This window comes from Abramis brama (genome assembly GCF_963993115.1).
Source record: "Abramis brama genome assembly, chromosome: 7".
Taxonomy (NCBI): domain Eukaryota; kingdom Metazoa; phylum Chordata; class Actinopteri; order Cypriniformes; family Leuciscidae; genus Abramis; species Abramis brama.
The window spans coordinates 9,026,845-9,053,946 of NC_139969.1; the positions used below are offsets into that span (position 1 = coordinate 9,026,845).

The window sequence follows — 27,102 nt, forward strand, 5'->3', positions numbered from 1 at the left end:
TGAGGGACGTTTATGGGAATTTAACACAAAAAATTCCTAGTTTCAGCAAAACCTTCTCCTTAATAACATGATGGTATGTGATAACGGAAGTCAGGGAGAAAATCTTTTATGATATGTTATACTGGAGGCATTCTAGTGTTGTGTTGTTATAGTTGCATCACACTTACATTGTTTGTTAGTATTGTGTTGTATTGACTACATTAATAAGTTCTGCTCTGCCCCCTATTGATCACTATTACAAATAGAAAACTACAAAGTTTCAGGTCAGCTTTTTTTATTTATTATTGATGATAATGCAAAAACCACAGACACTATTAAACAATGTGTAAAAGCAGATGTATGAAAGGATTCATACTGTAATTTAATGTCGTCGTTGTTGTCTGGAAAGAGTGAGTTCCAGCACAGCTAGCTGCCCGCTCTGCTGCTGAGAGGACGGAGGCCCTGTAACTTCTTCTGGAGCTGAGCCTTGGCCAGGTCAGCAGAGAGAGCGTCCGCCATCCTGTCCGTGGTCTGCTTCATTACAAAAGCTGCCTGCAGGGCCTTGTCCAGCGTCTTATGTATTGATTCCTCCTGGTAAACATTAAACACAAATTGTATGTTAATATATAATACACTACACTTCAAAGGTTTGAGGTCAATACAATTTTGTAATGTTTTTGAAAGAAGTCTCTTATGCTCAGCAAGGCTGCTTTTTTGTAATATTATGATCATTTTATTTCATAATATTATGTAATATTATTACAATAACATTTCTCCTTGTTAATAGATTTAAAAATATAATTTATACCTGTAATGGCAAAGCTGCATTTTTAGCAGCCATTACTCCAGTCTTCAGTGTCACATGATCCTTCAGAAATCACTCTAATATGCTGATTTGGTACTCAAGCAGAATTTCTTATTATCAATGTAGAAAACTATGGAAGCTTGTTTCTGCCACGGAATAAAAAATAAAAAAGTTAATTGCAACCTTTTTTCTCACAATTTTTACTTCTTCCCCCTCAGAATTGTGATTAAAAAAAGTCATAATTGTGAGATATAAGCTCATAATTGTGAGAAAAGGTCAGAATTGTGAGATAAAAAGTGGCAATGACCTTTTTTATTGATTTATTCCATGGTGGAAACAAGCCTCCATAGAAAAAAGTTGTGCTGCTTAATATTTTTGTGGAAACCGTGATTCTTTGATAAATAGTTCAACACAACAGCATTTATTTCCAATATTTTTTTTGTTACAATAGAAGTCTTTACTGTCACTTTTGATTAGTTAAATGCATCCTTGCTAAATAAAATTATTTCTTTCAAAAAAAAAAAAAAATCTTGCTGACCTCAACTTTTGAATGGTATATTATGTTAATACGTTGGGATTATATTCTAAAAAATCAACAATATAAAGTTCTTAATATTTTCTCCTTTAAATCCAAAATGTTAGCATTATTAAATTGTGTGCTATCATTGTGTTATGTGAATGGTAGCTGTTGGACAGTCTAAACTGACTCTGCTGGTGTGGTGTCGTCTTCCACTAGTCCGAGGCGAGGTCCGTTGAAAGAAGACGTTACTGGGAAGCAGTGCTGAGTCAGATTGAGTAGAGCGCCTCCTACTGGACACTGGTTCAGATGCTTGATCTCGCACTTTGAACCTGGGAAAACAGCCACCTACTATTATCAATTTTCAACACATATCACATAGTATATCACACTAGGTTTATGTGTATAGTTTATAATCTATTATCCTTGACAGATCAAAATGCATATGTCCTTTGGTAATATGATGTGTTTGACATATAATGAGCAATCACCCATTGATTATTTGCTTACCCAGCAGGTAGACTACAGGAGGAGCCATAGTTGACCTGCAGCAGAGGCTTATGGGATAGATGAGCAGGAATAGAAGGGGCAGGATGTGTGCTATTTAAGAAGATATTCCTTAAGTTTCCCACTGAAACAACAAAGGACACTTATTTCTTCACTTGGCTTTCCACCGCTGTAAACATACACTTTCTATGACATAAAGAAATCAATAAATCACGATTAATAGCATCTAACATAAAAGTGTGTGTGTGTGTGTGCGTGTGTGTGTTTATTTACACACATATATTATATAAACACAAACCTTTATGTTAGATGCCATTCTTCGATGTGACAGCAATATATATAACGTTTAATTTTCTGTTCATCCCTCAAATTTATAATATTTTACAAAAATAAATTTTCATTTAAAATGAATATAAATATATATATATATATGTGTGTGTGTGTGTGTGTAATAATACACATTATTAGATTATTAAAGTGATTCCTCACTTGCAGGTCTGTAACTGGCACTTTTGTTGGTTGGCTCAGTGTTGATGCTGTGGATCGTTGGCCCAACGCTTACTCTCCGATGGCTTCCAGACTGGCTGAACTGAGATGTGTCCAAAGGAAAGCTCTCCGCTGAGGCTGTGACCATCGCGAGAAGAACATTTGAGAACTTTTATCTTAATACATGCTGGACTGTAGCAAAAATGCTATTTACTACAAGGTATCATACCCCTGGATGAGGTTTTGGAGTCATGTGACCTCTTCTCTGCAGGAGCACCAAAACAGGTGCGTATTTGTCCGTACGGTGGACTGAAGGCTCTCTGGAAACTCATAGTGTGATCTGAATCTTCACCATCTGTAACTGACAATACACTTATTCCCTTTCAACTTCTCTTCAATTTCACTTAACTAAAACTATATAGACTAAACACAACTTTAGCAAACGTCAATATTTAACTGCTTTAAACCACATTTAGAACAAATGTATTGCTAAAGAAGAAAGCATGAACCAGGTTGTGAAGCTGTCACCTTTGCTTTTGCTGAGCTCCATATCAGAGGAGATCCAGTCCTCAATCTTCTGAGGGTTTGAGTCTGTCTTTGCACGTCTGATGATGTAGTGAGAATTCTCATTAGTTTGGCAAACTTCGAAGAACCTACACTATTAAAAATAAAGGTTCTTTATTGGCATCTATGGAACCTTTAACATCCATGGAATCTTTCCATTGCTCTAAAGTGTTTATTAAAATGTTCTTTACACTTAAGAAAAGAAAAAAAACTTTTGGGGAACCTAAAATGGTTCTTGTATGGCATTACTTCATAATCTTTATTTTTAGGGGTAAAAATCTAGTTTACTTGTACACTAATAGGATGGTAGCCCTTCTTCAACCCCAATTCAGAGTACCTGCTGGAGGCGGCTCTGTTCTGGCCACGGGTCTGTCCCTTGTGCTTCTTCTCCAACAGACACCTGCCATTCAGATAATCGGCCCTCTTGCTCACATGAGGCAGGTGACCAAGACTCTCCTCTAGCGCCCTCTTGAGGCGAGACACCTCATACTGCAGTGCGAGGATAACCTCACTACTGTGAAGAGCACAATGGAATTATGATGGTTTCACAAATTGCAGGTATAAACTACTAGTATAAATGACTTCCTTTAACACTTACTTGTGACATGAACAGTGTGATGCTGAGTGCATCTCATTTGCAGAATGGCTCTTTCCCAGCTGAATGTCTTTTCTTCCTTCAGTCACCTGGTTATGCATGGGAGTGGCGCCACCTACTGATGCGACATTCTCTTTTGAAACTCTAACAGTTGCATTCTGGGTAATGGTTTTTGCTTCCATGTCCAGTGGAACCAGCTGTTCAAATTGCAGGTGATTCACTGTGGGCTGCACTGGTCTTGGTGCCATTGATATAGTTGTTCGTACATTGGAGTGGGAGGCTTCACTGTCCGAACCGCTCATATTCACCATGCTAAAGACATCATCTGAGAGCGCAGAACTAAAGAGCACATCAGATAAAGTACTTTTTTTTTTTCAAATGTCAGTTCTGCTACAGAGCATTTTTCATTGAAAATATACAGTTTATAATCTGAAAACAAAAACACATTTAGCATTTGTAATCTTGTATTTTGGCATTTCAGTTTTGTAAATATTGCAAATATACACCGTTATGCTTAATGTCCCTACAAGGATGGCAATACTTTGTCCTTTTGGGGACATTTTTTGGTCCCTATGATGAAAACAGCTTATAAATCAAATGTTTTTTGAAAATGTAAAAATGCAGAAAGTTTTCTGTGATGGGTAGGGTTAGGGAATAGAATATACAGTAAAAAAAAACAAAAAAAAAAAAACTGTGTGAGAGAGAGAGAGAGATATTTACCTCACAGCACTAGGAGGTGTTTGGGACAGTCCTGTGTTTGGACGGCTCAGGTAAAAACTGCCAAAGCCACTGTCAGTCTCTGGACTTAAAAATCTCTAAAAGAACAAAAACACTTTCTCTGTCATTTTGTCCTTTGCAGAAACAGCCCAAACATTCTGGAAGTGACTCAACAAATACCTTCAAACAATAACACTTCTAACAAAAAATCACAGTATATCTAGTGAAATTATATAATGATATCTATCATAAAAAAATGACATCTCATGTATGCTGTTTATCTCACAAAATGTAATGTTTACCCTGGTAATTTTACACAGTCACACAATTGTTCCTTTAGGGTACAACAAAGGGTACAACAGGGTTCCTTTAGGGTACAACAGGTACAACAGGGTTCCTCCAAAGGGTACAACAGCTTGTATCTTACCCTAAAATGTTCATAATAGTACATTCCTTACTAGTACCTTATTAGTATCTACTTTAAGGTACTAATGTGACATTTTTAGGAGTAGATAAGGTGCAATAAGTTGTTCTTTTAGGGGTGCTGTCCCAGTGACAAGCTGTTGTACTCCTAAAGGTAAGGAGTGTATCAATCCATGAGGGAATGTGATGTTATTTATGATTTAATATTATATAAAACAATGCAGTCTCATTAAACCTACAAGCTGTTATTTCATATGAAAAAATACCTGTGACTATCTTTGTGTACTTTACAGCAGTTTTAACCATAATCAGATCAATAATTTCAACAGGCCTGTTAGCAACGTTGACATTCTTGCAGAATACTATCTTGTCCATGTAAAATAGATTTGTTTTCTCACAGACAAAATCTCTTTCTCTCCATGTTGTCCTTTTGCGGTGTATGTGTTTGTTACCTGTGTTTTGTCTGTGGTTGGCTGAGGAGATTGTCCAGTAGACGCTCCTACAGAAGGGAACAAGGCTTCACTGGGTCTGATCTTCTCTTCGTACCTGAGAGAGGAATGACGATCACAACACCCATCAAAAACAAGGTTCTTTTTACGATTACAGTAGTGTTTGATTTTTAAGACTCTGATAATGTTTGCACCATTGTAACTAAGAATGTTCAGTGTTACAAAGCAACAAAGGACTCACATTAGCCTTACAAAAAAGTCTGTGAGAGCACCATGGAACAATGATGATTTTAAGTACTTCAAATACAGTACTTCAAAAATGCCATAGTATTAACATGGTACCGTGTTTAGAACTAGTGTAATGCAATAAAGCAATAATATATCCACAAGCATGCAACATGAATCACTGGATATATCTAATTTTCTGGACAAAACTAGACAAACATTTTACTTCCATCAAAAGTTGTATAAAGTAATTATATTCATCTGAGAGCTATTTACAATCATTAGTTATTTCACTAGAATTGTGTTACTATTATAGTTTTTATTAATATTTCTCTTTTTTATAAAAAATGTTTTTATATGTTTATATAGTTTTTTTATTTATTTCAGTTTTATTTATTTTAGTACATCAAGTTAACCTAACTGAAAATGAGAGATGTTCCCCTGGCAACTAGCTGAAATAAAATATGTTTATATATGTATATATATATATATATATATATATATATATATATATATAATTTTTATGTTTATTTCAAGTAATGAAAAAAGTTTGATTTTAGCTTCAGTTAACTAAAATAACCCTGAATCATGCACCTTTGATTTACCATCTATTCCTGTACAAATTTAACTTCTAAAATTACAACATACCATCCCTGTTAAGAATACACCAGATTGCAGTGCATGCACAGCCACAAAAATACAAATCTGTCTGTAAATACTGACCTATCGTATGTCAGCTTCTTTAATGAAGTTGAGTTGGACAGTTGTGCCAGGATGTTGTCTTCCTCTCTTGTTGTTAGTCTGTCCTCCTCTTCCTCATTGGCAGTTCCAGGCGTTTCAGTGGAGAAGGTGGAATACCTCAGAGGAAGATACAGAAAAACTGACAGAGGGAACTAAGTGTTTCCATAATGAAACTGATATTCCCTCGTCCCTCCTCTCGACCTGTAACCCGATCATCCTCGTGTGAGCTGTGCTAAATATCATGATACGCTCCCTCCTCTTACAACCTGCATCAGTGATCTTTTAAGAGAACTAAACAAGGGACTGGATCACAACATTTCGAATTAGCGTTACCCATTAGAATTAAAATAGAATCTTTTTCACACTACAGCTGAATTTGTTTGTGCAACCTTGCCATATAACGGCATAATGTGAAGTTAATGTACAGAAACATCTTCTTTAAGCAATCTGGGACTGTGACTTGTTTAATGTGTTATGTTAATTGCAATGTTAATGTCAATGATTGTGGAGTTCGAACCTGCAAACTTCTGATTACCACCCCAGATACATTCCATGTGCATTTCTTAGTCTTTGTTTACCTTTTAAAAAATAGCTGAACATGTGCCGGTATAACACAATATATTGCGGTAATGAACATACATGGTATATTATGCACTGTACATCCAAATAAGTTGGCAAAACTCAAATATTCAGTTACATCAAAAATTTTAAGTTAAGAAGGTTTTAATAAGCAGAACTGGCAGATTTTTATTTTGTACTCATACATTTTAATTACTCTTAACTTGAAATATTTGAGTAAGATAATTCAACAATTTAACTTAAAATTATCATGTAATCTCAATTTAAATATTTTTAGTAGTGTAAACTTGGCTAGCTTTAACTAGCTAATTCAGCAAATGCTAACATGCTAATTGGTAACACAATGCTTTGATGGCCATATTAATTGCTGAATGAGTACAACGGTATAGAACATTTAACATATCTGTTCTCAAACTAAGCGCATGCTCCATTTGTAACCATGATGATAACCCCCCAAAAAATGGCACATAACAGAAACTCCAAACATAAAAAATGTAGGAAACCCGTTGCCTTAAAATTTTTCAGTAAATAAACTTACTGCTTAATCAAAAAAATTAAGTAATGTGGAACTGTCAAGTTCACATAACTTATTTTTTTTTCAATTAAGCATTAAGTTTGTTTACTTCATAATTTTAAGGCAGCGAGTTTACAAGTAATCGAACTCAACACTTTTTACAGTGAAATTATCATAGCAAAACGTTATATAACACAATAATAATAATAATATAACAGCCCAGCCCCCCAGTTTCAGTTATATGTAAGTTTGTCTAAATTAAAAGAAACAAGTTCGTAAAACTCAAAACAATTAAACAATTCCGATTACTTAAAATGTGTCAGTTTTGTGAACTCAAAAGAAAAAGAAAGTTCTAAATACTCATAAAAGTTCATTTGATTAAACTAATTTGTTTAATTTAAGTTTACCCTACTCAAACCAGTTAACTATTTTGAGCATTAGGGTTTACAGTGATGAGCACCTCAAAATACTTTGAATAATTCGGAAAAGAAAGAAAGTCAAACCATACTTACATGTTTCAAACAGCCATTGCAAATTTTGTATTCGCTGTGGTTTATCACTGCACTAAACAATACTTATTTGACTTAATATGCTATTTATTTTCACAATATTTGTTTACACTTAAACATGTTTACATTTTAATCTGGACTAAAACATGGCACAAAAGATATCTAGATATCTATATCATTTTGTGTAATTTTTCTTTTTGTTGGATTTAAATGTTCAGAGTTGAGAAGAGAAGAAACCTTGTTAAACATTATTAAGACTTCAAGCCTTTGTGTAACTTAATTCAATACCATGATAAAAGCTACAGCAATTATCGTGATATGAAAATGAGATACCGTCACATGCCTAAGTGTGAAAGCGGCCTATGTGAAGCATTATGTAGGCAATAACAGATGAAGAAGAAAATGTGGCAGTACTGTAGATGGAAGCTGTTTTCTGTGCAGCCGGGAAAAGGCTCGTCAGCTCTGTGATCTTCATTGGCCTCTTCATCATCATTGTCCTCCATGTTGTGTCTGACCGAGGAGATGCTGAAGACCGACTCCTGTAACATGACATGTTTTTTCATTCAGACCCAGCATCCACAAAACCTACCGCGGCCCAGTCATTTAGTTCTCACGTTACATAGCAAAACAACACATGCAAACGGATATGACGCACACAACAATATCAGCTTCGCTGTGCGTGTCCACATGAGCATTAATAATTGCTGACTCTTAACAGGAGAAGTTGTTTAAACAGAAATTGCATAAGCTAACTTTGACATGTTGTGTGTGAATGAAAGAGGGGAAAGTGAAGGGTAATAATGTGGTCAGAGAGTGTCATTGACAATCAAGTACTGTCTAATGCCATGAATTTTTGTCTAAATGTCACCTAAAATGTAGATCACTGTGTGTGTTACCTCATGCAGTGATGGATGGGATGATGAGAGAGGGATATTTTCACGAGGAGGAGGAGATGGAGTGGAGGATGACGAAGGAGGATAGTAAACATGGCAGACATTTCTGTCTATCTGCTCTTTTATGTCCTCCAGGTGCATGCCTATCCTGAAAATCTGCCCCTCGACCTCCCTTAAACACAAACGTGAATACACAACACTTGCAGGTTGACCCTTTGACCCAAGACAGTTTCCTTGTTTAGACTGGAATCAGTCTAAATACAATTACACTATCTGTCAAATGATTGGACACACTTGAACGAGTTTGTTTCTGAAGGTTTTTGAAACCTTTTAATGTAAAGGCAAATACAGACAGTATATGACTGAAATTAGTTTTATAAACAAATATAAATTTTGCCTATGTAAAGTATGAATTTTTAGTTTTAGGGGTTTTTTTACATTAAAAACATTTTTAATTATGGAGTCGATAGCTTTGTAGGCAGTGCTCCGACTTGTAGCGCAATTGTGAACTATATTCTGAAAAGACTGATGTTTTCTTTCGTATTGTGGCGGACATCCAAGCGTAATGAATTGGCGAAAAAAAATTAGGGACTCATTTCAAACCATTGTTTATTGATTGGATTTTGAAATTGTTGCACTCAATGAAAATGAGCTTGCGGTTAATTGTGGAGGGTGGGGTTTAAGCAAATACATTCAGTGGAAAAACAAGTTATGATAATATGATTAAAAATTACAAGGTCTAACCTTTTTTTTAAATAAAACTTAACACACAATAAAGTGTGTTTACTAAATAGGGTGAATTTTCATTTCTTCAATATTACAGTGGCCAAGAGAGCTCAACTGAAGAAAACACTTGCAAATTGAAAAAAACATCTTCATCAGTTTGACAACACATGTGCTGCAAATACTCACAACAACCACAAGGGGACCAAATGGGGACAAAACTGGCTGGGACATTTCTATTGTTCAATGTCTACTTGTCAGTGGTGTTGTCAGTGACCTGAAAGGTGAGTTTTTTTGTTTATTTTAACATCTGATTATATGTGAGTTGTGATTGTTTGCAGCGCATTTCTGTATTTGGTTGCGTTGTGAGTATTTGCATCACACGTGTTGTCAAACTGATGATGATGTTTTATTTATTTTTATTTATTTTATTAATTACTCTTTTTCTATTTGCATGTGTTTTCTTCAATTGAGCTCTCTCTGCCATGGTACAATATCCATGACTTAAATGTAATAGAATTTACCATCACTTGCTTATAATTTGAACAGTTTTCTTGATCATAACAAGATTATTCTAGTATTGTGAGGTTTCTAGATCATGCTGTGTGTTAGTAGTAAAATACAGTCCAATCACATGACATGTCTACCTGTCAGGGTCAAACGCTCCTGTGTTTCTGGCTAGACCCCTGTAGTTCTGCATCTCCAGAGCACGATGCTCCTCCCTCTTTGTGAGGTAATTCCTCTCCAGCTGATCCTGGGCCTCCATCATGCTCTTCAGCACCTGTGGAGATATCCACCAAACAACATATAACGTTTACTTTTTTCCCATTTGGGGCTATAAACCTACAACTGCTTGATTTCGTTTTTTATCTCATGATAAAACAGTGTATTATAGAAATGGTTTTGTGCAATTCATGATTAAGTATGTACAGTTACCATCTGTTGCTCCTCTACATTCATTGACATGGCGGTGACACATGTTTTGAATTCATCCACCTGGAAAAGAAGAAAAATACAGATGCATCATGCACCCATCAATGCAAAAGCTAAATGCATGTTAAAGAGAACTAAAAACATAAGGCACAGGGCAAATCTTTGAAGACAGGTCTTGCTAACTCGTCTGTACCTTCTGTGTAAATGATCTGATGATGTCTCTGAGCTCAGAGGTTAGTCTTTCTCCATCTGTCGGGCTCTGGGATTCAGTCTGCACAGGTACAGAGTTGTGAAGACTAAACTGCTTCTCACTTGGACCTGCTGAACATATACTCGAGATGTGAGGGCACAAATGCAAATGTAAGTGTAAAATATCTAAACACAAGTTATGCATCTTTTATCTTTTAGCACTTTTGATCATTTTGCACTATAAACCACCTGATGATCTCTTAACAATGTTTCTTGATTCACTCTCTTAGGAGGAGGTCTGTTTAATGCTAGCTCAAATTTCCCTGGCAGGGGTTCTCTGCTGCCAGGGTTACAATGTACTACAGTATTCAGCTGGAGAAAGAAATACAATAGCTTCTTGCCTGCGGCTGGTGCTTGTGGGATATTTGCTGTCAGTTTGGTGTTGTCATTGTTGCTAGTTGCATCGTTCCAGTCGATGGATACAGACGGCTCACTGGAAGCATGAATCTGCTGCTTAAAAGAAAGCAACAATATAACTCGCTCAAATTGGGCTGCAAATCAGATTAAAATGAGGACATGTTGAAATGCGGATCATATCTGTATACTATGTAAGAGCAGATATTATACAGGCATATTGTGTATAATAATGTTTATACTAGTGCTGGGAAAAAATTAATCGCGATTAATCGCATACAAAATAAAAGTTTGTGTTTGCATAATATATATGTGTGTACTGTGTATAATTATTTTGTATATATAAATACACACATATGCATGTATTTATTTAAGAAATATTTGCATGTATATACTGTATATACATTTTTACATAATTGATATTATATATAAATATAAATAATTTATATATAAATAAAAATCTTAAATATATACATGCATATGTGTGTATTTATATATACAAAATAATTATACACAGTACACACATATATATTATGCAAACACAAACTTTTATTTTGGATGCGATTAATCGCGATTAATTTCTTCCCAGCACTAGTTTATACTTTAGTCTGGTATTCTGCCTTTTGTTTGAGATTATAAAGACATATGTATAAACATCTAAATGTTTCAACATTAATGGAAGATCCAACTTTTAAAAAAATCCTCTTGAGTCTCACCTGACCAATTAGGTTTTCAGCTCCTGTGTATTTAGCGAGCAATCTGTCATATTCAGCCTGTAAACAAATGAAAAGGTCACTTTTTAAAAAGGTTTTAACCTTTTGATGAATTTTTGTTCATGCAATGAAAGTCAGTTGGGTCCAAAACAACATTAGACCTCAATGACTTTCATTGTATGAACAAAAAACACAACGATGTGTTACTTTACTCGTTACATTAAAAAAGTAATCTGATTACATATTACTCAAGTTACTTGTAATGTGTTACCCCCAACACTGCTATTTACACAGTTTACTTTATACACTTCTCACGTTCTTGTAAGATCGCCTTTCTGTCACACTTCAGCGCTTTTTATATTAAGGTCAAAATATTGATGCCTGACTCGAATCATGTAAAAGATCTTCTATTCATCCTAAGCAGTGTAACATAGTGTTGTAAATATAGTCACCTGTAACTGATGCGCTACTTCCTTGTCTGTAAACACATTGTGCTTCTCCGGTGGCATGGAGTCCTCTAAAACCCTGCTGATGATATCTGCTGTAGCTTTACAAGAGGAGGTGGATTTACCCAGAATGCCTGGGGACGACTGGGCTCTGGCCATAGCTGGTGACTGGCTGACGGGTTTAACGCTTCCATTACCTTTTGGTATTTTGACTTTAGGTGCCACTTTAGAGAAGTCAGGTAGGGGGTAATGCACCTTTCCCTGTCCGTATTTCAGCTCACTGTAGGACCTGGTTCTGCTGAAGGAGCACTTAGGATTCTGTGCATCTGCTTTAGATAGATCTAGAGAGTTGGCACTGCTGTTCTGCTTAGGACATTCATTATCATCATCATCAGTGATGCAACTCGTTCCAGGTTTCTTAGATGAGCTCGACTCATCTGGAATGTTTATTTCAACCAGTCCATGACTTCCAGAATTTCTGAGATCAGGTTCCTCCATCATATCCTGAATCTTCTCTCTCTCTCCTATGCCGACCTGTGGAGCCCGAGAAGCTCTACTCAGCACGGTTTCATCAATGCTGTCCATCAAAGACATCTCAGGTAGGGTCTCTGCTTCAATGATCCTGCTTGAGTTAAGCAGCTCCTCCTGGGAGAAGTGTCTGAGCAGGAAGTCAGTGATGTGGTTTGCAGGTTGAATAGGTGTGGCTAAGCGAGGAGCCATGTCCTCTATTGCTTTATGATTAGATAGAAGAGCATGAGTAAGATTAGACTGGCAAGCCTCTGTTTCTTTTGCATTACCAATTTGCCTACTAAACTTATCAAGTGTAGTGAAAGCCTGACTGGACATCACAGAAACCATTTCACATGGAGATGATTTTAAATTCGTCTCTGTTTTGTTGTTGGTGTGCGTACCATCATACGGGAGCTCTTCATGTTCTTCATCACTGGTGTTGACAGCATCATCCTCATGTGTTCCAATGATTGGCTTTACTGCAGTTTTGAGTTTCTGCATTGGCGCCATGATTATGTTTCCCTTCTTGTTTCTGGTGTTTGAATGCTCTGTGCGTTCACTATTGACTGATTCGACACTCTCTGATGATCCCTCTTCAGTCTCACATGACTCTGACAGCTCTGCATTATCTGTACACAAAATAAAAAGACAGTGGTTTTGTTAAAAAATGTAATGTCTTGGTAAAATGTTATAATTTATAGCCATTAGGAGACACTAAAACAGGATTTCACTTTCCAAGCAAAAGTTTGTTAAAGTGTTTTTGGCAAAACTGTATAAAGGAGATCTAGCTGGCATTGGGTCATTATGACATCATTGCTGGCAATCAGGTTTTAAACACATTCAGTCAAAGTCAGTGGGAGTTTTTATAACTTAAATCATAAATTCTGAATGATTACCATACTCATACAATACCATTCAGAAGTTCGGGGTAAGTTTGTAAAGTTATGAGAACATGTTCTTACATTGTTTTAACTCATCAAAATAAGTTAAGCATTTTTCAATTTCTTTGAATTTGTACAAGATTCAACTCATTTTTTAAAGTCAGCTTAATGTAATTGTTGAAATGGCTGTGGTATTTACATGATAGCCTACTCCATGGTACTGAAAACTACTTGGTACTTTTTTATCAGTGACAAAAAAAACTGTTATTGCCATAGTACATGTGCAAAAAGGTGGTATTATGGTAGGCTACTATGTACAAAAACCATGGCAGTTCCATTGTAGTTAAAAAATAAAATAAACTGTTGGGATTTCATACAGATCTAAGTATTTCTTACCAGTGAGTTGCGGGCTCTCTGGTGCACCAGTGTCCTGTGAGAGGTGGACAGTGAAGGCGCCCTGCATGTCGCTGAAATGCAGGCTGTCATCATCACTGATATCCACAAATATACTTTGCTCAATGTGTCTTTCCCACAGCACCGATGAAGGTCTGCTGTGAGCGTCATCTTCTCCGTCCATATCCTCTGCGTCTCCCGCTGACGCTCCATCAAACCTGCTCCGCGCTTCTCTATTCATTTCTTAGCAACAAGAATACACAAAAAGTTAACTGTTACAAATGCAAGTGCATTTGTGTTTTTCAATCATAGTATATATCTTGTAATTATATTTATATTATTATGAATTGTAATGACTGAATTATTTGCAACTATTTATGATGCTTTCTAAATAAAAAGGCCTATCAAGAAGAAAATTAACACTACACCGCTAGGTTCCTCTAATAATATGACATTGCACTTACTTTTTATGCTTGTTCCATGGGTTTCTAGGGGTATTTGCGCACTCTTCTTGCTTGTGTTCGGCTGTCTTATAAATGGATGACATAACAGCTTATTGAGAAGCTACAATGAAGGCTCTGTCTAGTTTCTCAAGCCTACGGCGCTGGATCATCTTGAGCATTTTAAATAATAAATGCCGTATCTGATGCTGATTCTTTGGGCAGGTGCTACACGCGCACGGGGGTGGGATGATGAACAGTGGTTGATATGGGAACCTGAGGACTCAAGATCAGCTGTCAGTCAGCCCTACTGAAAAACTGTTTCGTTCATTTAAAGTTAAAATAGCTAGATCATTTTTTATCTTGCCGTTTTATTTTAATAACCTCTGTTGTCTTACTCGACAATTAAAGCTAAATAAAAACTGTATCTTCTCTTGTTGAAGGAGAGGACTTATATAAAAATATAAAACAGTGTTTTTCGACAAAAAGTAGAACGATAAAACATTCAAATTTCATTGGCGATTCATATGGGGAGTGGTTATATATTTGAATCATGTGCTCTGATTGGCCAGTCGAGTTACAACCACGCATCGGCAGGCACGCCCCCTTTTGTCCGGGTTTGTGTAAAGTTTTCTCTCTGAATAGCTTCGATGAGTCAGAACTGTATTAGCTGCTAATTTAAACGTGAACAGTTTTAGTTAATCGGCTCTTACAACATGTTCGGATTTAACTGATTTGTTTGTTGGTTGTAAGACGAGGAACCGAGAGAAGGATTGGTGGGGAATCGGATGAGTTTAAGTGAGTATGACTGAAGTTTGGCCCGTAACGGCCGTTAAGACAGAGCAGCACGTCACAACAAACTGATCATATCGACTGAAAAGCCCAAATTTAAACTTAAGCGCGCGCGGAGATCTTGCATATTATGATTTCATTACAATGCAACACGGGTTGTTTTATTTATTTATTTTTAAAAAATAATTTCTCCTGTGCCCTAAATCGATAATATGGTAATACGTTTGGATTATTCTACAAGCAATATTGCAAAGTGTGTGCTTTTCCTCTCTGGTTTTGTTTAAGTTTGTACAGTACAGACGTCAGTGTTACGCATGTTCAAGCTTGGTGTTTTTACGTGCTTTATACCTTCGGTATGGATTGTATAAATATTGTTCTTGCTTAATCCTGGGCTTTCTTTTACTATTTGCTTTGGGAGTGAGACTACTGCTTCTTTATGAATGACGACTGCCACCGTGTTATAGGCTTCTGTTTTTTGCTGTTGTTTTTCCAGAATGATAGGTTTTGCTTGGGCATACAGTACAGTTTCTGTTCATTATTAACTTTTAAACATCTGCCTGTCTATCTAAGTTATCTTTATTCAGACTATATTCTTATTCACAATGCTAACACGGCCAACATACCTATCCTTCTGGCGCAATGCAATGGAAAACTCTGTGTTGAATTTGACGAATGTTTACTTGTGACTGCTTACAAGTGTGTATAAAGGGTCTTTAAAAGCTACCTCAGTAACATCTGTCAAGTGACAGTCATGCATAACTTAATGTGTTGACAGTGCAGTCATCATAACTTCCTGTGTGTCATGGAAGGTGCAGCTTGTGTCTGTCTTCTTTCTAACTTAACCTCTATTCATGCCTCATCTTGTCAAGCTAACCTGCATCTGAGGTACTATGAGAACCACACTGCTGTTTTTCTGTTAGAATTATGACACACAAACCAGTTTTGTAACTGACTCTGTGTTTTGTTGTCATTTTGTTCTTCAGAATGAAGAAAGAATACAATGGATTTGAAGGTCTTTGGCACAAATGTTGTGACATGTTTTATCAGGCAGTTTATTAGTTCTCTTGATTGAGACTTGAGTGTGTGTGTTTCTCTTTTGTTGTTGTTGTCGTTGTCATCAATAAAATGTTGCTCTTGCCCATTTACCAAGGGTTATCTTCTTCTGATTTATGCTGTTTAGACTTAAGTCTGGGAGTTTTGTTTTTTTAATTACAGAGACCAGTGTTTCTGATCTAATACATTTCTGATTGATTAAAAAATAAAGTGTGCCTGCCCACTTTTTTTGGTAGCCTTGATTCCAGAAGAATTTTTTCAATATGGATTTTTTTTTAAACTTTCCATTTAAAGAGTTATAAGCATGAACCAAAACCCAACAATGAGGTGAATCTCAACTTTACAAACTTAAAAATATTAGAAAATATGACTCTATACAATTGCTTTAATGGGGGAAAGAACTACAATTCCATGAAGCATTGCACACATATTGAAGTAGTTTGAGAACATAGGGAGGGAGACTGACTCTATTACATCATTTGCAATTCTTCATGAAAATGGGTGAGCGTTAAAAATATCTTTTGATGTGATTTACTTGTCTCGATTCTCAGATTGGTGGAGATTTATCTGCAGAATCAGAGTTTCTTATCATTCTATACATATTTTAGTTTCTTATCAGCTTTCTGTTGTTAAACACAATTATTTTAAAATAAGATGAAGTGATGGGGGCAGATGGCTTCAACAAAAGCATACATCGACTAACAACCTTGTAGCTTACGGTAGATCTGGTTTTAATGGTTTATAACTTTAAAAGTCCATTTCCCTTTGAAGAAAATGAATGGGATTTTTACCTCAGTAAATGTAAATTTGCTCTATTTTGTAAAGGCATGTTATAGATCTTATGATTCAAATGTTAATTATTTGACCTCGTAATTTTTAATTAAAATGTCGTAACTTTGAAGGAAAATAACAGACTTCTCTGTTCTCTCTTTGGTGACGTATGCCGGACTTCTCCAATCAATCTGCTTATACCTTGCCTCTCCAATCTACTGCAAGGTGCGCATTCAATTTTGAGTGCAGCCAATGGATAGAAGCATGTCCTTGCGCTAATTGTTTTCATTTACAATAATCTGTTACACTCAAAAGTATGTCACCTTACTGAAGAAAGATATGTCGCAAGTTCCATTTCGTTGTGACTTTATGCACAAGAAAATATGACAGACCACAACAGCATTGTGAATTATTTGCACAAATATAAGTATATAGACTGAGTGTTTTAGTGAACATGTCTCTATGGTTCCTCAAGCTGATTATCTTGTTTCTGGATTAGTTTGTCAATGACAAACCAGCTTTCCCAAATGTCACAGAGGTGTAATATGTTTGAAAGTCACCGACACTCACCATTAGAGTTGAAAAATGGTATTTCTTCTACTAGGCCTATAATTATTTTACGTTTGTGTGGATTTGTAAGAGAAGGGTGAACAAAACTCTTTTCTTTTTACAAAAGAAAATGCATGCATGCATGGCAGATAATCAGCTGTGTTTATGGGCTGATTGCTCTTGCTTTCTCTCTTGTTGTTGGGTCCCCTTGGTTTAGCTTTCACATACACAACGCTGCTGTGCTGACACACACACACTTAATATCTGCCTCCCTTGCATGTGTCTGCCGCTCAGTGGGTGTTACCATGGCATTACGCACAGAATGAGGGTTCACACTCGACATCTTGTGTTCTCTTTACAGAGAGCTCCGGAAGAACATCCTGGACAAAACACAACAACACACACAAACACACACTTCCCAGACCCACTGCTTTGGTGAATATAAGTCTGGATAAGCTCTTCTGTAGCGCACTGGACTCCACCACTGGAAAACATCAGAGAGACTTCGGAAGTGTTTGCAAAAACTAAAGTTCCACAAAAAAAAATTGGGGATTCGATTCACTATTCTTCTTTGATGGATTACTTTCTGGACTTGGCTGGGATCAGTACTTCATAATGCTCTTCAATGGCTGTGAGCAGTGCAGTGCTTAGCATGCAGAATGAGAACCAAACCTTTGTCCACTACAGGTAGGCATGCGACACTTGAATTACATTTTCTTGTAGTTGTGATGCGCCTTTTAAGGTCTTTGTCCAGAATTAACTCATTTGTAAAGACACTTTTTCATGCTTAGGATCAGAAGTGGACCAAAATAGTATTTACATACCACTTAATCATTGAGTTTTTATTTAGCACTGTTTTAGATTAACAGGCTACAAACATGTCCTTTGTCTCCACCTGAAAAATATAGATATAAGGAAATGAAACGGTTCATTAATTCAATAAATCATTGCTAATTGCTTGCCTTAACTTCATCTCACTTAATTTTTTGAAAATTAAGTTTTAATTGGGGATGTGTTTGACTGAATTTGAATCATCTGATATTGTGAAAGATCTAGTGGCGAAGTAAAACCAAATGTTGGATCTGAAGCAAGGTTTTCGTTTTGACACTTCTATGGTGGTTTAAATGTGGAATTTTATTGTCGTGTGTGTGAGAGAGAGAAAGCAAGTGTGCCTTAATTTGCTCAATATTTAATAACGGTTCAATAATTTATGATGATTGTCTATATTCTGTTCTGCAACCCTTGAGTTGGGTGGTTTTTTATCTTTTCGTCAGTCCACGGCAAACATCTGTCACTCGTTGCAATTAAGCCAATTTTAGCCTAGGCCATCTCTAAGAGCATAGACTTACACTTATTTAGTTTGTGAATCCGTGGTACAAACTATATTGATTTGAGTTTAGTCAAGTTTAATAATTATAATAATAATACTAATTTGTATTAATTTTCAGAGATCAGTTTGTAACTGCATTCACTGTTTCGGAGCGTCTTTTATGCAAATTATTAAAAAAATTAGGCTATCTTCTAGATAAACACACTTGACTCTAAATGGTGTAGTGTATTGATCAGTCCCATGATGAAATGATCATTGCATTGCAAGTTTCATGACATCAGAAGCGAATGCAGCGGGTCTAATCTCACTAGTGTTCCTCTCTCGGTGCGCGCTAATCACACACGACAGTGGAAAGCAGAAACAAAATCAGATTAGCTGTTGAAGTGCTGAGCATGGCAGTTTATGCCAAAGCCATCTTCAACCTCTGCCCTCAAAGACGTCCAATGTGACGTTGTATGATGGACAACTGCTGTGTAGAATATTCTTTTTAAATTTATTTGAGTCTGTAGTAGTGTAATTCCTGCTTGAAGAATTTGGTTGATTGGCAGCCTCATCGTGATGTATGTATGTTTGGGACGGTTGGTTTTGGAGATTACAGCCCTATCAGAGGACTTTTTAAGGAGACAACAAAGCATTTTAGATGCCTTTCACATGTCCAGTTTTCTTTGGTTGTGTGAAGCGGGGAGGCACCAGGTAGGGCCTCTACAAACTCTAACGGACTAGTTATTATTATGTGTAGGGATTAATCTACCGTAAAATAGTGGTTAAATATTTGCAAGGCCACATATATTATGCCGTATCAGGTTGTTGAAGGATTTTTCTGTTGAGTCTTTTTACCATTTAACTTGTTAGATTAGAGTTTTAAGGACCCTATGCTGACCAGTATTAGATTAATAACTAACATGAGAATAATCCATGAATGTGTGATTTTGACGTATACCATAACATATCAGTGGCACTAATGAAATATGAAAAGCCTGAAATCAACCTGAAATGTGTGCAAAAAAATGTACCATTGTTATTCTTTGATTATAATTGTATCCTATTATAAGGCCACAATAATACTTTTTATATTTCCTTGGTTTACATAAGAAATGGAGAAAAAATGAAACCTTAGTCTCTCATTTGAAGTTTCAACTTTTAAAATATAAAAAAATATATCCAGAAATCTTGCATGATGAGCAAATTTCCCAGCACAAAGGAATCAATAGCTTGTCATGGCAGCCATTTCATGTCATCTTTAGTTGAATTTTCCAACAGTTTGATTATAAATATGTCAGACTCATAAATGGAGTGTTGTCCTTTGCACTGAGTGGGTATTTTGTATGCTTCCATAATGACCACATCCTACCTTATTTTATTTCTACTGATGTTCATGCTGAGACATTAAAAAGCTTGTCAACAATAAACAATAGTTTGTGCTGCCCTCTGCAGGATGGAGGCATCCTGTTTGGACCTGGCTCTGGAGGGGGAGCGTCTGTGCAAGGTCGGGGATTACGGCGCCGGCGTTTCTTTCTTCGAGGCCGCCATGCAGGTTGGCACAGAAGACCTGCAGGTTCTAAGTGCCATCTACAGTCAGCTGGGCAATGCCTACTTCCACTTGCAAGACTACAGTAAAGCTCTGGAGTTCCACCACCATGATCTTACACTAACTAGGTATACTCGCACAACTTTTTAGCAGTTGATGTATCCAGAGACCTACAGTATACTACACTACTGTTCAACCGTTTGGGGCCAGTAAGATTACCGATTGTTTTGTTTAATTAACTGTGTGAAGGCAAGGCACTGAGTTGTATAATGTCTGTTGCATAATCCAATGTTTTTCTCTGGGTAAAATAATTAAATGCTTGCCAAAACAAAATTAAACCTGTACAAAATATAGAAGGGCTTGACAATGCTCGACTGCCCGGTGCCAGCGTGAACGATGCTCAGGACAATTGACGGAACTGTCACTATCCTGATTGGGCCAGTGCTGCATCGTCACGAAATCTTCTCGTTATCTTTTGCATGTGTTTTTTGCAAGGAAAAAAGTGAAAGAGAACTCAATTTGGTACTCTCTGTGTGAGAAGTTTTGTGTGTGCGCACACCCAGACATCACGAATACTGAATCGACCCCCAAATGATTATTTTTAATGATAATTGTATAATATTTGTATTGAACGTTAATGACCACACTAAGTACTGATTTGTTCTCTCAGGACCACCGGGGATCGGCTTGGTGAGGCCAAAGCCAGCGGTAACCTGGGGAACACATTAAAGGTTTTAGGACGCTTTGATGAGGCAGTGGTTTGCTGCCAGAGACATTTAGATATTGCCAGGGAATTGGGTGACAAGGTGAGTGATCTATTTAATCAACACAATAGCTCAGACCATAGCTTACCATAATGGAATATATTACATTTATTCATTTAGCATTATTCAGTGATGCTTTCATCTAAAGCGACTTTGCAAATGAAAAACACTATGACTAGCAATTCCTCCTGATGAGGCAATAATATTAGTGCTGCAACAGAAGCCGCCGAAATTGTTTGGAAAAATAAGCGTCAACATTCAGTAAATTAATAGATGCAGACAGGATCTGGTTAAAGGGATAGTTCATCCAAATGTGAATAAAAGCCTACATTTTTTGTTCATCATATAAAGCGATCGAGTCTCTTCCAAAAACAAATTGGACTAAACCGCTCAATTCATATGGATTCGTTTTACGATCTCTTTATGAACTTTTTAAAGCGTCGAATTGGTAGTTGCATAGCTGTCAATGGAGGGACAGAAAGCTCTCAGATTTCATCAAAAAGATCTTCATTTGTGTTTCGAAGATGAACGAAAGCCTTATGGGTTTGGAACGACATACGGGTGAGTAATTAATGAAAGAATTTTTGGGTGAACTATCCCTTTAATGCTTTAATTATATAAAACTTGTTGTAAATGTAAATGTAAAATAATAATCATTGCTGAATATTTCAATCGTACAGTTGGGTGAATCTCATGAATAAATGACTAAGTTGTGGTTTACCCTAAAGTCAAAGTAGTAAATTGTTAATGAGAAATTGATTTTTGTGAGCTTAATGAGAGCAAGTTCTGTGAAGTGCACCTGGGTACTTGGAGATGAGCATCTAGGGTTCGCATGCTTAGTAGTACGTAGGGTTTTTGTTTTTGTTTCTCTGATTTAATTTGCTTTTTTACTACAGGTGGGGCAGGCCAGAGCACTTTATAATTTTGGAAATGTGTTCCATGCCAAGGGAAAGAGCGTCTGCTGTAGCGGAGCAGAACCTGGAGACTTCCCTGAGGAGGTCACGACAGCACTTCAAAAAGCCGCTGAATACTACGAGTAAATGTCCCACCAACACTCACATATGTGGACATTGTTTGCATGTGTGGTACAGAGTTTTTACATCCTCTTTCCTTTCTTCAATTGTTTAGGGCGAACCTATGTATTGTGAAGGAGCTTGGAGACCGAGCAGCACAGGGTAGAACTTACGGAAACCTGGGGAACACATACTATCTGCTAGGAAACTTCAGGGGTGCAGTGGCCTCTCATGAACAGGTGTGTGTTCTGTGTCATAAATTAAACTGTGTAAGGCAGAGCAAAAGCACTCACACTGCACTGTGTGTGAACTGTTTGTCTTCCAGCGTCTGCTTATCGCTAAAGAGTTTGGTGACCGGTCTGCAGAGAGGAGAGCCTACTGCAACCTTGGAAATGCTTGCATATTCCTTGGAGAGTTTGAGAGGGCTGCAGAACATTACAGGTGAGGGTGATCTTTTTTTTTTTGAGAGAGAGAGAGAGAGAGAGCGCATTACAGGCCATTATAATCAGTGTCTACACTTGATGCGGTGCGACAAGATAAATTCCCCAACAGTAAACTGATGCCCTATTATATTTCTGACATACTCCAAGTGTTTGCGCTACGACGACTTTCGCCTTTGTGAAACCCGGAAATGTGAAAAGGAAATGTTTCTCAGAAGCGAAAGTCGTCATAGTTGGGTAACCTTCTATAGCGGTGAATAAGAGACTACATTAAAAAATTAGAGAAAGATTGATAACGGCAATCAGAAGAGAGAAAAATTTCAATTTTACCATCACTCCCACAGCCGCTGTATTTAACACGTTTGCTATAGGTAGATTTTACTAGTGTCAGAACAATAATCTTAGTATTGCCTTTCTTTAAACGCGTTGTCACATTAGCAAAATCCAATATTCAACCTCTCATTCATATATATTGATATACTAATACGTAAACCAATTTCAATACATATGCTGTATTGAATAAAACATGTCTTGAGTATTTTAAACTTGCGGTTACACGGTTTTGTAGTTGAATGTGTGCACCAGCCTGTTTAAGATATGTAAATTATTTTGAGATTGTATGGGTTTTTGTTTGAACATACAATATTATTGTTTTTGTGCAGGTCTTAAAGTCTTACATTTGATTTTAAAAACCCTGTGCTGTGGTTGTGGCTGAGCTCTGACAGTGATAGTGTTCTGAGTGCAGGAAGGCTCTGCAGTTGGCTCGGCAGCTGAAGGATCTGGCGGTGGAGGCTCAGGCCTGCTACAGTCTGGGTAACACGTACACACTGCTGCAGGACTTTGAGAGAGCTATTGACTACCATCTCAAACATCTCATCATCGCTCAGGACCTCAACGACAGGTGCTTTCACGCATTAGTAGTAGTAGAAGAACTGAGAATTGATAATTGCACACAAAACGTGTGTGCAATTATCTATTCTTGAGGTGTAATTATTTGCATACTAAGGATGGAGAATGTGTTTTTTTGCAGGATCGGTGAAGGAAGGGCCTGCTGGAGTTTGGGAAACGCACATACTGCACTAGGGAATCATGACCAGGCCATGCACTTTGCAGAGAAGCACTTAGAAATCTCAAAAGAGGTACGTACAGCTACAGACTCATTGGTAGCTAGACATTAGGATTTTTTGTCATTTAAAGGTGCTCTAAGTGATGTCACATGTTTTTTAGGCCAAAACATTTTTTGTCACTTACAGCAAACATCTCCTCACTATCCGCTAGCTGCCTCTGTCCCCTGAACACACTGTAAAGAAACGCGGTCTCTGTAGACAGCCCAGGCTCCACAAACGGCAACAAAAACAAACTGGCCCAGCCTGGACCACGAAACATAACAAACAGTGTTCCAGCCAATAACTGACAAGAAAGATTTGGGTGTGGGGTTTAGTGCGCGTGCACATGAAGGGGGGTGTGGGGAGTGGAGGAGAGAGAAGCACGGGACGGGATGAGGAGGAGGGATGGTCGAGCTAGCCTCCGTTTTGTTTGACAATACTTTGAAAGTCAACAAGAAGTGACTTCACCCAAAATCGCTTATAGCACCTTTAACTACAGGCAAACACAATAGCTAAAGTGATGTTTTTTTATAGAAATGCCCTTATTGTCTTTTATACAGACTGGAGATCGTAGCGGTGAGCTCACTGCTCGCATGAACGTCTCCGATCTTCAGATGGTCCTCGGCCTCAGTTACAGCACAAACAATTCAGTCCTGTCGGAGAACAAAGAGATCGACTACAACCTGCACGGTACAGCACTTCCTTCAAAAGTAGCATCTCAGCCTCTTCTGTGTAGTTGTTCTCAACAATGACGCTGTAATGAAGAATAAACCAAGTTTTTGGCCATTGTCTTGAGTCAATATTGTTGTTTTTTCCAGGAGCCAGACCCAGGATGAGCCGACGACACAGCATGGAGAACCTAGAGCTGATGAAACTCACACCTGACAAGATCAACATGAATGTGAGTGCAGCTAAATGTTGAAATTCTTTTGTGCTGTACCCTTAGTTCAATCAGTAGTGCATTTATTTGATTCATAATATATATGTATAGTCGTCATCATCAAGCATAAATCCATGTTTTCTGATCTCAGCATTCATAGAGTAATTGAATCTCTGTCCAGCAGGGTCAGAAGTGGACAAGTGACATCCTCTTCAAGCAGTCCAAATCCACAATGGCCAAGTCGTCCTCAAAGCTCTCTTTTGTCAATCGTTTCCGAGGAAAAAAACACAAGCTACAGAGCAGCTCCAGTAAAATCCTGCAGGATACCAGCAACACACGGGAAGCTCCGCAGAACAAAGTACTTTCAGCACATTTACTAAAACAAATAGAATACTCAAATTACGGTAACAATACTTGTACAGCATTTATTAATCATAGTAAATGTTAATCTCAGCATTTACGGATATATTTTTAAGATCAAAAGTTCTATCTGTTAACAGACTACATGATCACGTTAACTAATAACCAAAGTCAACCACAAACTCGCATTCAAGTTAAGGTCTCCATACTGGTTTGTAACGGCCATTTTTCACAATTCAATCAACTACAGACATTTTTTTGTCATATTGTCAGATTGTCATTTTGTTGTTTGTCATTTTTCCTACTTTTTGTTTTTATTCTCTATTTAGCTTTAATTTATTTTATTTCAGTTAGTTGCCAATACAACATTTATAATTTTCATTCAAGTATAAGTCTAATATTTATATTTTATTTCAGATTTATTTTAATTAACAAACAGATTGAGTGAACATAAATGGAAAACTTTAAAGGCAATTTTCTCAATGTTTAGATTTTTTTGCACCCTCAGAATCCAGTTTTTCAAATAGTTGTATATTATTCAGCAGCTTTTTCATGATGTATAAATCTCAATTTAAAAAAAATTACCCATGTGACTGGTTTTGTGGTCCCGGGTCACATATAAGAAAAAGAAATGCGTCATATTATGATTTCTTTTTTTAAATGTTTTACTAGTTTCTGTGGAGAGTAACTTGCTCTAATAATATTTCTTTGTGTTAAATTGTTAAAATGAGGGAACAGTTTGTTCTTGAGACCAGTTCATAAATCGAAAGTACTGGTTACAAAATTTTGCAGGTGTTCTCAGTTCTTCATAGAAGACTGAGAGGTAATTGTTTTTTTGTTTTTTGTTTTTTGTTTTACCTTTGACCTTTCTGCCCTCAGCATGGAAGTACAGACATGTTAGGAGACGAGGGTTTCTTTGACTTACTGAGTCGTTTCCAGAGCAACAGGATGGATGACCAGCGGTGTGCCATACAGGATGGGAGGAACCATCTGTCTGTCAATTCTAGCTCCTCCTCCCCACCCACCACCCCTCCCACAACCATCAGGAAATGTTAGGCACTCTCTTTTCACATTATTTTCTTTAATTTGACAATCAAGTGGCAATAAAAAATTATTTTTCTCTCTCTTGGTAGCGTTCTCAGAGTCAGCTGCAACTCCAGGTCAGGAGCCGTTTCTCAGACTTTTGGCGAGTGCTCAGGGCAGGAGGCTGGACGAGCAGAGGGCAGGAACAGGAAACAGTTTGCCCGGCCTGCGCACCCTATCCGAACACAGCAGCACTAACAGCAGACGGTTGATCCTCAGCCAGGTCATGGCCAGCACAGACACCACCGAACCCGACGACCAGTTCTTTGACATGCTTGTCAAGTGTCAGGTGAGACGATGTGTTTGTATTAACCAGAGACGGGCGTCTTGTAGGAAAATAAATGGGGAAAATTTGCTGAAGTCCTTTGGTTCAGTTAATCCATTCATCTCATTATCTCTTTCTGTCTCTCTCAGGGGTCCCGTCTGGATGATCAGCGGTGTGCCCCTCCTCTGCCCTCCACCCGTGGCCCCACCGTCCCGGATGAAGACTTCTTCAGCCTCATCATGCGCTCACAGGCCAAGAGGATGGACGAGCAGAGAGTCACGCTGCCCTCCTGCCGCTGATCAAACATGCAATCCCTCTTCTGAACTTCATATGCAGAAATTAGCTCGTTTTCATGCACATAAGTGCTACAAACCTCACGCTGGTGATACACAATGATGGTCAGGTTACATGCCATCAGTCTGAACTGTGTCCTGTCTGCTAAATGATTATGGATGGCATTTCATGTACAGCTGTAATGCGCAAAAAATACTTTTGTTGTAAATAACACATTTTAATTTTTTACTAGATTTAAACTCTTTGTACATTTGCATTTGTTTTAGTTTAGGATGTATTGCTTTGATTATGATCACCATAGTGAATCACACAAATGTATCTTTTGATACAAGACTGCAGGTTTGTTTGTATTTATTGAATTAACATTGTTTCTACTAGTAGTTACCTTCCAGTTAGTATGAGATGTGTAATTATGACACAAATATTACTGTATTATTTTTTTGTAGTTACATTTAGTTTATTAAAGAAGTGGTTAAATTAAAAATGTACTTAAAATGTCAAAGTATAATACAGTAAGATTAATTTACTACACAACTGTATAGAAATAAAACCTGTACAGAAATTTTTTTTTTGCATTCATTCACCTTATTCATTGTTCTTATCAGACAAGAATATATATATTGCAGCAATCTTAGTGATTTGTTTTTTATCTCATTTTTACAGGCAAGCAGACCATTTGCATTTTCTTTAATTCCAACAATGAACATGTTTTGACTAAAATAGTCAAAT

At 37.2% G+C, this 27,102-nt stretch overlaps 2 protein-coding genes and 1 long non-coding RNA gene across 8 annotated transcripts; 1 reads left to right on the top strand and 2 right to left on the bottom strand.

Moving 5' to 3' along the window:
* Positions 1–269: 269 nt before the first annotated feature.
* Positions 270–13,946, bottom strand: aknad1 (AKNA domain containing 1; the record flags this gene model as incomplete). Its single annotated transcript, XM_084120312.1, has 17 exons — positions 270–570; positions 1,492–1,633; positions 1,812–1,932; positions 2,298–2,432; positions 2,524–2,655; positions 2,823–2,899; positions 3,196–3,372; positions 3,457–3,792; positions 8,025–8,149; positions 8,507–8,675; positions 9,874–10,007; positions 10,163–10,222; positions 10,353–10,477; positions 10,750–10,858; positions 11,479–11,535; positions 11,928–13,060; positions 13,709–13,946. The coding sequence occupies 17 exons, from the start codon at positions 13,944–13,946 to the stop codon at positions 406–408; spliced, it is 3,435 nt and encodes a 1,144-aa protein (XP_083976438.1). The 3' UTR covers positions 270–405.
* Positions 4,144–6,086, bottom strand: LOC311087194. The gene is made up of 3 exons (XR_014607186.1): positions 5,991–6,086; positions 5,046–5,139; positions 4,144–4,268 (listed from the first exon to the last, which is right to left on the bottom strand). It is a non-coding gene; the product is annotated as an uncharacterized lncRNA (long non-coding RNA).
* A 769-nt stretch (positions 13,947–14,715) lies between the features above and the next one.
* gpsm2 (G protein signaling modulator 2) lies at positions 14,716–26,938 on the top strand. Of its 6 annotated transcripts, none has more exons than XM_084119921.1 (15): positions 14,741–14,943; positions 17,672–17,997; positions 20,075–20,296; positions 20,839–20,974; positions 21,829–21,968; positions 22,061–22,184; positions 22,271–22,386; positions 23,131–23,286; positions 23,416–23,524; positions 24,052–24,181; positions 24,310–24,392; positions 24,553–24,729; positions 25,611–25,782; positions 25,865–26,103; positions 26,229–26,938. In XM_084119921.1, exons 2-15 carry the CDS (start codon positions 17,936–17,938, stop codon positions 26,376–26,378), a joined length of 2,016 nt encoding a protein of 671 aa, XP_083976047.1. In that variant the 5' UTR covers positions 14,741–14,943; positions 17,672–17,935; the 3' UTR covers positions 26,379–26,938. The 6 variants fall into 6 exon arrangements, with proteins under 6 accessions (XP_083976052.1, XP_083976047.1, XP_083976048.1 ...); XM_084119922.1 differs by having other exon boundaries at positions 24,556–24,729; XM_084119926.1 differs by lacking the exon at positions 17,672–17,997 and having other exon boundaries at positions 14,716–14,943; positions 24,556–24,729.
* Positions 26,939–27,102: the final 164 nt, after the last annotated feature.

Excerpts from the sequence above, each read along its gene's own strand:
- gpsm2 (XM_084119921.1), top strand. The coding sequence starts at position 17,936 with ATGGCTGTGAGCAGTGCAGTGCTTAGCATGCAGAATGAGAACCAAACC. Across the intron at positions 21,969-22,060 it reads AAAGCCGCTGAATACTACGA|GGCGAACCTATGTATTGTGA; the intron begins GTAAATGTCCCA and ends TCAATTGTTTAG. Across the intron at positions 22,387-23,130 it reads AGGGCTGCAGAACATTACAG|GAAGGCTCTGCAGTTGGCTC; the intron begins GTGAGGGTGATC and ends TTCTGAGTGCAG.